Source organism: Cricetulus griseus, chromosome 7 (assembly GCF_003668045.3).
Source record: "Cricetulus griseus strain 17A/GY chromosome 7, alternate assembly CriGri-PICRH-1.0, whole genome shotgun sequence".
In the NCBI taxonomy this organism is placed as follows: Eukaryota; Metazoa; Chordata; class Mammalia; order Rodentia; family Cricetidae; genus Cricetulus; species Cricetulus griseus.
The window spans coordinates 83441140-83451875 of NC_048600.1; the positions used below are offsets into that span (position 1 = coordinate 83441140).

The 10736-nt window shown below is 49.8% G+C and overlaps 1 protein-coding gene across 1 annotated transcript; it reads right to left on the reverse strand.

The window, feature by feature from the left end:
• Positions 1–2242: 2242 nt before the first annotated feature.
• Atp1b2 (ATPase Na+/K+ transporting subunit beta 2) lies at positions 2243–6529 on the reverse strand. Its single transcript, XM_027427025.2, has 7 exons — positions 6418–6529; positions 4537–4665; positions 4082–4186; positions 3779–3984; positions 3510–3566; positions 2564–2662; positions 2243–2454 (listed from the first exon to the last, which is right to left on the reverse strand). Exons 1-7 carry the CDS (start codon positions 6527–6529, stop codon positions 2290–2292), a joined length of 873 nt encoding a protein of 290 aa, XP_027282826.1. The 3' UTR covers positions 2243–2289.
• Positions 6530–10736: the final 4207 nt, after the last annotated feature.

Consider the following 10736-nt stretch of genomic DNA (forward strand, 5'->3'; position numbering starts at 1 on the left):
TTCAAATACAAATGACAAAAATTAGAATCCTACAGTTTCTAGTTTCCTTATTAGAATCCTACAGTTTCTAGTTTCCTTATTTTGGAATGGGCTTCATCTGGTCAACTAATTTTCTCTCTTTTTTTTTTTTTTTTTTTTTTTTGGTTCTTTTGGAGACAGGGTTTCTCTCTGCAGCTTTGGAGCCTATCCTAGCACTCTCTCTGGAGACCAGGCTGGCCTCGAACTCACAGAGATCTGCCTGCCTCTGCCTCCCAAGTGCTAGGATTAAAGGCATGCGCCACCAACACCCGGCCTCTAGTCAACTAATCTATCTCTAATCACTGATGAATGTTCTTGTCTCCTGAACTGAAGTCCCAGTTTGTGTGATGTTTCCTCTAAGAGAACTTCCCTCTGGAGCCTCTGACAATAGACCACTCTAAATTGTCATCTCTGGCTCACTTTCCTTCCTTGAAGCTTGTGTCTATCTTGTATGACAATTTCTATTGTGCTTCTTATGCGTCTATTAACTGGGGCCAAGGGCTCTACCGTATTCATAAGTGTGTACTCATACTCACGGTGCCTAAGATCCACACAGAGGCACTTTATAAAGCTCAACATAGTGTGCATTAATTTAATGACAGTGAAAGAAGGGAACTGACACTTGGCCGCTGGAAGGCAAAAGTCAAAATGGAAGTCCATGCTCAAGGCTTGGGTAACCCCAGTATCACCTAAATTCATCCTCCAGTCATTTTTGAGAAAAGGACAAGCACACACAGGGCTCTGTGTATGATATATATTTATATATATAATCACTCTCATTTTATTGTACTTTATCCTCTTTTTACAGTAGATCTGACACAGGCATTAAATAACTGCAGGGGGAGACCACTGGGAAGATGGAGGAGAGGAAAACCCGGGCACTCAATGGAGGAAGACACAGATCCAGTGGGAGGAAGAAGGGAAGGATCCATTTGAGTGTGGGATGTGGGGGCCTCAGTGTTAAGGAAGAAGGGGATTGGTTAGGAAGAATAGACAAGCAGGGAAGCCAGAGGAAAATGCCTCTACAGCTGAGAAAACTCGGAACAGGAGACTCTTATTTAACATTCTAGGGGCATTATAGGGGTTTGTTTGTTTGTTTGTTTGTTTTTTAAAGGCAAAAGAGTCTGAAAGAGATGGAGCCAAGAAATTCGGAGCTGAGCCGAAGGGAGTATCTGAAACTTTCAGGCTGGCATGCAGAAAGGGAAGAAGTTAGTGATCAGTTAGTAACTTGGAAGGAGAAGCCAGAGAGAACATGGGGTGGGCAGATCTGGACTCAGGGAGTCCCCCCAGCCGGCTGACGTTTCCAAGGTGGCCACTGGGGAGAGAGCCAAGAGAGCGGCCCCTCCCCCAGAGCTCCCTGGGAAGTAGAACTTGAAAGATATTCTGGGAAGGCCAGTGGGGGAAGGGAGTCAACAGTTAAAAAACAAAGTGGATATTCAGCCCAGGTCAAGCCCGACTGTGTAGGAGCTGTTTGGATGACAGGGGGGAACCAGGAAGAAGTTAAAGTCTAGGCCTACTGGAGAATTTTCGAGAATTAAAAACTTCTCTTCCAGTCCTCCTTTCCCAGAACATGGACTCATAATTGGGGGAGAAGGAGGATGTACCAGGAAGGAAGGAAAAGGCCATGGAACCAACTTGTACTCAGTTACAAATGGCTGCTTTTCCAAGGGGATAGGAATGGGGGAGAGGAGAGGAGAGGACAGACCTGCTGGAAGAACCAGAAGTCAAAGCCACCAAGATACTGGCTGTGGTGACAGAAGTGTGAAGAGAAAAAAGGAAAGTGGCTAGAGCTTCTCTGGGAAGCAAAGGGCTGTCATGGCAGGGGTATGCGGAGGTGGGGGGATAAGTGGCTGGGTTCATGCCATTTTCTATAGATCTCAGGGGATGAGAGTAGGAATGGAAGCAAGAGCTGTAACGGCATCTCACTCATAAACAAGCAGAAAGACTCCAACAGTGCTGAGGCCCTTGTGCATGCTAGGCACATCCTCTATCTCTGAGTAACAGTTCCAGCTCCCGACTAGAAAACCCCTAACTCCTCTGTGGCCGTCTTGACAGCCCATCTCTCTGTCTCTGGCTAAGCTAAGGTTGGAAGATGTTGGAAATTGTGTGGACATCAGGCTAGGTTGAGAAGTTGAGGAAAGGGGTGTGAGGCTCAGACAAGTCATAGCTCTGTTATAAAAAATACCTTTGGGAAGGGGGGTGAGGGAGGGATCAGGCAGGGTCAAGGACATTCCAGAAGCATCCACGGGAAAGTGAGGGGGAGGGGAAGCCTCAGGTTTTGTTGATTCGAAGTTTGAAGGCCACGCGGCCAGCAAACTTGTCTCGCTCATCATCTGTGGCGATATTGGCAGCGTTAATGCGGCATTCTACATTCACCTCCACGTTGGGGGTCACATTCAGGAACTTCACAGCCACCAAGGGCTGTGTATAGTTCACCTAGGCCAGAAGAAGACAAAGACTTAAGCCCCTGGTGCTGTGGCCTCTTTCCCAAGACCCCCATTTTGCCCTTCAGGAGCCACCATCAATGACCTTCCGTGGGACTTACATGGAACTTTTTGCCATAGTAGGGAAAGTACATGAGGTCAATGTTGCCATTGGCAGGGAACATGACGAAATGGCCAAGATTCTCAGCATCTTCATCTCTCTGTGGGGGGTGCAGGAAGGTTAAAGAGAGAGGACGTTAGGGACAGCAGGCACCTGGAAGAGCTCACAGACTTCCCTTGCACCTCCTTCCCCCCAAATTACTCCTCTCAAATGTGTTTTCCTTGAGCTGTGCATCTGCTCTGTAGGGGTGTGTGTGTGTGTGTGTGTGAGTGTTGTGTGTCCATGCACACATGTTCTTATCTGCATGTCTACAGAAAGGGGGTGGCCTGTCTCCCATCAGATTAGATTTCCTAAGGGTGCTAACAACACAGTGGAGGCCTTCTACTCCACTATCAACCCCAAGCTCTTACCCCATCCTTGGGAATCGGTCTCTGGAGCAGAGCCAAGAAAGAACAACAGATAAACAGTAAGGACTCAGTAGGGAGGAGGAGGAGGGTCAATGTGGGGAGAGGACAGCAAATTTCTAGAGAGGACAGAGTCGGGTGCAGGGTTCCAAGGACAACTTAGTTGTAGCAAATGGTGCTAACCGATCAGCAGCTATCAGACATCTAAAGGGAACAGGGAAACAAGGCGAGAAGGAAGGAAGAGTGGAAGAAACACAGACAACCTGGGTAAAAAAGAAGGCAGACAGGGAAGGAGCCAGAGGCCAGGGATTTGGTGCAGGAGGGGGTGGGTCTGTCTCCAGGAGAGCAGGCTTCTGTATCCTAGAGAGAAGCAACAGGGCTAAGGGCCCCTTATAGCTACAGCTGTGCAGTGCCCACTCTTACCCCCTTGTCCCTATAGTGTTGGGGCCTCTGAAAGCAAAAACAGACAGGGAATACAGATGAAGCACTCAGAAACCATGAAGTACAGACAGAGGAGCAGCTAGGGAGGGCTCACACACTCACCTTCCCAACACAGGTAACATTCATACTCTGATTTGCTCCTGCATAAAAGTTGATGACCTGGAGAAAGAAAAGAGGGTGGAGTTAGAAGTTGCCATATCTTGACGTCCAGCCCTCCAGCTCCTGAACTTAGCTTCCACTAGCTCCACCTCTTAGTACAAACAACCAAAAATCTTTAATGCCCATTAACCCCAACAAAAGGGCACATTAGTTAACAGATGGTGGCCCCAGTTCCCTCCTCCATGCTCCCTAGGGACCAAGTTCATGGGTACCCGGTTCATTTTGATGAAGACACAGGGCTGCCCAGTGCTGTAACCGTAGTGGGTAGGGTCCCCAATGCCAGAGCAATTGCCCAGCTGTGTCCGGTTGAATTGGCAGGCTCGTTTTGGGTAGTTGAGAACCCCATTATCTGGTTGCTCATAATATCGACCAGGGCGGCAGACATCGTTCTTTTGGGCTTGGATGGAGTCGTTGTAAGCTAGGAGGCAGGAGGGAGAAAGAGAGTCAGAAGCCTGACAGTCCACTTGGAGGGTCCCCAGTTCCCCATCAAGGTCCTGGACTAGCCCCGCACTCACGCTCTAAGAACTTGTTGAGCTTCTGAACATGCTGATCCCAGCTTTCAGTGTCACTGATATTGACAATGACATCAAGGTTCTCAGTCTTGGGGCGAATCATCAAGCCTAGAGTCAACACGAGTAAAGGTTGGGTCATATAAGAGGACAAGCACAACGAGGAAAGGAAACAGAAGTGAAGAACACCAGGATAAGGGATGGGGTAAAGACCTGGGATTGCCTTCCTGGGATAGCAATCTCCTGTGGCATTTGCCATGTCTCCAGATCATATAACTCACAGCTGCAGGGCATGGGAAGAGAGTGAGGAAGGAAGGGAGGGAGGGAAGGAGGGAGGGAGGGAGGGAGGGAGGGAGGCAGGACAGCAGGGGAAGTTCAAGAACTTCCTGTCAAACTCCTGGAAAGAACCAAGTTCCTTGTGAGACACAACAGAGTGTCTGGAAAGGGACCTCTTCGCTCACCTGGTGTGGCCAATCGATCTTGGTACTTGGGAGTATGGTCGGAGACAGTCTGCAGCATCACCCACATGGTGAGGGTGAACATGGCCGTGAGGAAGCCATAGAAGACGAGGTAGAAGAGGAGGATGAAGGCTAGGGTGGAGAGACTAGAGTCAGCAGGTTCCACACCTCCTTCATACCCTCACCTAGCCCACCACCCCCGCTCATCTTTCTTTCCTCTCAAGCTGTGCACTGGGGTAGCAAGGAGCGACAGGATATCTTAGGGCCTTCCCCTGGGAGCCAAAGGAAACAAGCTGGAAACAGGCAGAGCCCAGCTCCAGCCCGGACTCCCAGCCTCCTCCTGGGGCACAGTGAAGCCCGACCCTTTGGAGGCCACAAGAGACCTAAACTGTAGTTGTTGTGACAATTCCAAGAATAGGCCACTGTCGTTCTGCCTCTGATTACATTCCCAAGTTCTCAACCTGTGCATGGTCCTTAAAAGGCACAACTGTTCCTGCTGCATTGGAACTCATGCTTAGAGATACACTAGCCCAAGGACTGAGAGCCAGCAATTCTCAGCCAAATTCTTACCACCTCAGAGCCTAGGCTCCTAAGACTCAAATAGCAAGCACTCTATCTCTGTCTGTCTCTCTCTGTCTCTGTCTCTGTCTCTCACACACACACACACCCTGTGGGAAGCCAAACTTTTGGAAGCAGCTCTGAAATGAGGGGCTAACAGTGGCCCAACTACAAAGACGCTAAGCTCCTGGCCAGAGTCAAGGAGAAGACAGTCTAGACTAGAAGCCTTCCCTGGACATCTTTATCTCATGGCTCCTCTGCTAGGCCTCGTGTGAGGAGGTCATGCTGTTCCAACCACCCTGAGCTGTCTATCAGTCTGCCTAAGAAGACACATTTCCTCTGTGGAGGCTTCTGATTGTTCAAGCAGTCATTCATTTATCCTTCACATCTCGGAGGGTCTCTGGTTTCTTGAGGAAAGGGGCTTCAGTGATCTCCTTTTGTGGTCCCCTAAGTCCTAGGTGGGTGGTCTGATGAAATTGTGGCCAATCATTGTGGATATATTGTAAATTATGTCACACAGGATCCCTTGTGCTTTAAGTCTCCACCTTAGCACTCACTGTCTTTTGCAAGAACATCACCCTCACCTCACCTGTGCCCTGGCTACAGACCCTGGCTACATAAAAGTCCTTGTACACCCCTAAGGTAAGGATAGACCGTTCCCCCAAGGCATCAGAGTCCCACGGAAACACCCAGTCTGAGGTTGTATCCATCTCAGCACAGTGACCATTTCTCCCTAAGCCTCTAACATGTGAAAACATCTAGCCTGAAAAAGTGTCATACCTCTTGGCAGCCCCCGACCCACAAAACCGCCACAGAAGGCTCCAATGGTGGAATATGGACAAACAACTTCCGCTGTCAAGAACGCCCCCCCCCCAAGACCCCCTTGCCAGATCCGCCCCCTCATGAATGTTCCCAGGGTCCAAGGGGGTGGGTGAGAGCTAAAAATAGACGAGATTGGCTAGCTAGTGAAAGCTGAAGGGAGAGTTAGGGCACTCTTCGGGGAGGGGGAAGACCGTGTGCAGCCAGCAGGGCCTGAGCCGGAGCGGGAGGGCCGCTGCACGGACACGCGCGCAGAACCCGCGACCCCCCGCCCGAGGGGGCTCCGCGGGGGGCGGGCAGGCGGCAGTGACCTACTTTCTCCGCCTCCGCAGCGGCCAGCCAGAGAGATTAGACCGCTGATTCGGCCCCTCCCGGTCCACAGCCCGGCAGTGGGGGCTGGACGCCAGGGACCCGGCAGGGGAGCTGGGGCGACGCCCGCGGGACCCTGTGCCCCAAAGGCGTCGCCGGGCAGTCAGCCACCATCTTTCCCGCGCCAGCCCCGCGTACCCCAGCTGGTCCCGGTGCGCCCCATGAACTGGTGCGTCCGCGGGTTCCACACGAACTCCTTCCACTCCTCAACCACCTGCCCGCAGCTCTTCTTCTCTTTCTGGATGACCATCTTGGCGGCCCGGGGCGAGTCCCGGCGCGCTGCGGGGGGCTGCGGAGAAGCGGGGGCGTCGCGCGCTGAAGCCCTCCACGCAACGGGGAGACGCGCAAGGAGCGAGGCGAGGGAGACTCCACTCAGATATGCAGCTGCTGCAAATTCCGGGGTGCACAGCCACTCGCTGTGGTCTGATGGCAGCGTAGCGGAGGTGCGCTGAGGCTAGCCCCCCCCCCCGACTGCGATAGAAAGGGGGGCTGTCAAAACAGGGAAAGATAACCAGGGGAAGGGATGCCAAGGCAGCTTCGCCCCACACACCGCCTAGAAGCAAAACAAAAAGGGGTGCAAAAAACAGACGGTGCTACAAAACCCGGACGAAACGCAGAAAAAGCGGGGTGCAAAGAAGCAGAGAAAGATGGGGGAGGGAACCGCCCCGAAATCCGAGATGCAAAGAGGCTGTGGAACGCGGCAGGTGGCCGATTAAGGCTCCTCCGACAAACGGCGACAGCCACACCACAGTTGGCCCAGCCAGTGGTAGCTGGGGCAGGGACGGGTAGTTGGGGAAAACAGGCAAAAACGGGGGACCCCCAGGCGGAGGCTCCGCTCCTCAGCAGTGCGGGGAGCGCGGTCCCTGCGCACGGTCTTTATACTCTGTGACTCTGAGGGTGTCCGCCCCCTTCCCACCCACTCCCCAGGAACCCCGCCTCTTCGATGCTCGCTCCAGAGACCTCATGCATATGCAAATAGAGGGATTGGACCCGCCCCCTACTGCGTCTTTTGGTCCTAGAGGGTTCTCTCTTACCCCCGACCCCAGGTACTGTAATGAAACATGGTGGGACAAGAGGACAGAGCGTGTATCTGGGTGGAATAGAGGAGAAGACCACCCCCAGAGAGGCTCAGACCGAGAGACAAGGTGATACTCAAAAGTGGGGGCACGGGGCAGGGAATTTAAAAGGAGACTAAGAGAGTTACTTCGAAAGCCTCCGGAACAGAGGGCAGAATGTGAGAGGAATAAAGAAAAGCGCCAGACACCAAGAAAGAGCCAAGAAACTAGAACACACAGGGAGGAGTAGAAGCCAGCACAGGATGCCCTGCCTCTCAGAGCCTCCACATTTGCCTGTTTGGGCAACTATCTGAGGAAGCCAAACAAGCCACTTAGACTGAAGTTACAGCTCCTACTTGCCTCCACTTGTGTCTGCAGCAGGAACACCACACCACAACCCACTTGTGGAGGTCTGAGGATAACTTGTAGGACTTGGGTCTCTTCTTCCACCATATGGATCCCAGGAAACTCGCTCTGTACATTAGGCTGGCCTTGAAGTGATGCCTCCCAAATTCTGGATTTAATAAAAATATTGCTAGTGGTGGTAGTGGTGGTAGTCCTGGTTTTGTTTTATTTTGTTCTTGAGACAGAGTCTCGTTTTTCCCAGGCTGGCCTGAGCCTGATCCTCCTGCTAACACTCTGGAATACTGGGATTGCAGGTGTGCACCATGCAGGTGTGCACTATCCAGCTCCAGGTTGGCCGTGAGTTCATGTTCCTCCTTCCTGTGCCTTCTGAATGCTGAAACTACAGGTGTGCATGACTATGTCAGATTGCAATTTCAAGTTTAATCTAAGTATCATGGAAGTAATTCTAGCATTTTAAACTGTGAAATGGCATGATTAAATTCAATAAACGTACCTGGCATGGTGACAACATCTGGATTCAGCTATTGGAAAACTGGGGTAAAAGGATTGATTGAGGTCAGGAGTTCACGGTCAGTCAGGATAACACAACTAGACCTTAACTCAGGAAAAATAAAAAAGCCAACTATTCTAATCCATCCTGATAACGTTTGAGGCCAACCTGGGCTACATAGAGAGATCTTGTCTCAAAAACAAAACCAGGGGGCTGGAGAGATGGCTTGGTGGTTAAGAGCATTGGCTGCTCTTCAGAGGACCTGGGTTCAATTCCCAGTACCCACATGGAAGCTCACAACTGTCTATAGCTCCAAGATCTGACACCTTCACACAGACATACACACAGGCAAAACACCAATGCACATAAAATAAAAACAAATAATTAAAACCAATGTGTATGTGTATGTGTGTGTGTGTGGGGTCATCCTGAAGGAGTTGGAGAAGAAAGTGTGAGTAAATAGTATCAAAATACAATGTATATGTGGAAGAGAGTCTCAAAGAATAAATAAAATATTCTATTAAAAGCCAGGAGGTGGTGGTGGACACCTTTAATCACAGCACTCAGGAGGCAGAGGCAGACCAATCTCTGTGAGTTCAAGGCCAGCCTGGTCTACAAAGCTACACAGAGAAACCCTGTCTCAGAAAAAAAAAATTATTAAATATATTACCCTCACATCCACATAATTGCATGTATGTGTGTGTGTGTGCTCGTGTGCACACGAACACAACACGAAACAGGAACACACCTGTGTGTGTGTGTATTAAGGCCATGAGAAGCAAAGCCAGCTAGGAGACTTTACAACATATAAGTATTCTAGGTAAGAGAGGTTTGAACACGGATATCAAGGTGGAAAATGGAAACAAGAATGAGAGTAAGGGAGAGTAAACAATGGGGATAAAGCAAAGAAAGGAATCCAGGCCAGCACCTGAATTTCTCTACTGAGCAAATGAATCATGAACTTACGTTGTTTCTCTAAGCAACTACATCGTAAAACTTCCCCTCCCCCCACCCCAGTGCTGAGGATTGAAACCCAGGGTCCTAAATAGAATAGGTAAATACTCAACCCTAGACTCTACACTTCTTGAGACTAGGCCTTTATCTTAGCAAGATAATGCTGGTTGCTGAATTCAGTTTAAATATGGAATGGCTTCTTCTGCAAGAAACCCCAGGACAGCAGCTTGCACTCTCCAGTAGGAGAGGAGCACTAAGATGAAACACACACACACACACCGTGGCAAATACAACAGCCTATGGTGGCCTCCAGCTTCTTGGCTGAGTCTGTACACTGGGCACCAGGCTTACTTTCTTAGAAAAGAAAGGGTGAATGCCTCCTGGGCACTAGAGATAGGTCACTGAGTAAGATGACTGTCACTCCCTTCTTAGTCTTCTGTAGGGAAGGAGCTGTAGATGAGAGGGAGGAGGGACATCCATACCAAATACGTGACCTATGCTCAAAGGGAGACAAGCTGAGAAAGGGGAAATCCAGAAAAGCCTGGGGTGGACCTGGGGGGGAGGGGGAAAGAACCATTAACAAACAATCCTCCAACCTTAAGGCTGGGGCTATAGCTCAGCTTTCCTCTATGTACAGAGCCCTGGGTTCAAACCCAAGCAAACAAGGAGCAAGAGGAGGGGAAGCTCCTTTTCTGGAACCTACCTCCGTCCAGGATCTCAAGAAAGGAAGAAGGGGCTAGGCGGCTGGCCCGCCTCACTGTCCGGGAGGCAGAGCCAATCTTCAAAGGACAATGCTCCCCCCACATGCTCATAATTCCAGTATTTAACCTTTTTTTCCATTATTTATTCATGTGTGTGTGTAAAAGTCGGAGAACGACTTGTGAGAGTCAGTTCTCTCCACCCCCTTTTTTATGTAATCTCTAGGAAGGAAACTCAGGTAGTCTTGTTTGGGAGCAGTTTGGTGCCTGCTGAGCCATCCAGCCCTAATTCCAGGATTTAGATGGCAAAGAGCAGGAAAGCTCAGTTTTTACAGGCTGAAAACACTCTTCTCATACAGCTCAGAGGTAGAGCACTTACCTTGCAAGTGTGAGATACCAAGATCTAACCTGAGCACTGAAAAAAAAAAATTCTGTGGATGGATAGTGGTGATGTTTGTGCAACATGTAAATGCCCTTTATGCTACTGAAATGAATACTTGACAATGGTTAGGATGGTAGTTTTTATGTTGCTTGCATTTTATCACAATTAAAACAAAACAAAACAGTAAGATAAAACAAATGTTCCTGCACTGACCAGATGGAGCCCAGAATCTCAGCAGGACACCCCAGGCCTTTCATCACATGACCTAAGGAGCCTCCCCAACCTACCTTCTTTCCATCTGAGTCTGCCCAAGGTGCAACCACATGACATGCCCTTTGCCCTTCTCTACATCCAGCAGCCTCAGATTTACTCATAAAAAAAACAAAATATGTGACATTAGTAGAAACAACAATATACTCACATTTTGAACACTTTTCTTTCTTTCTTTCTTTCTTTCTTTCTTTCTTTTTTTTTTTCTTTTTTTGGTTTTTCGAGACAGGGTTTCCCTGTGG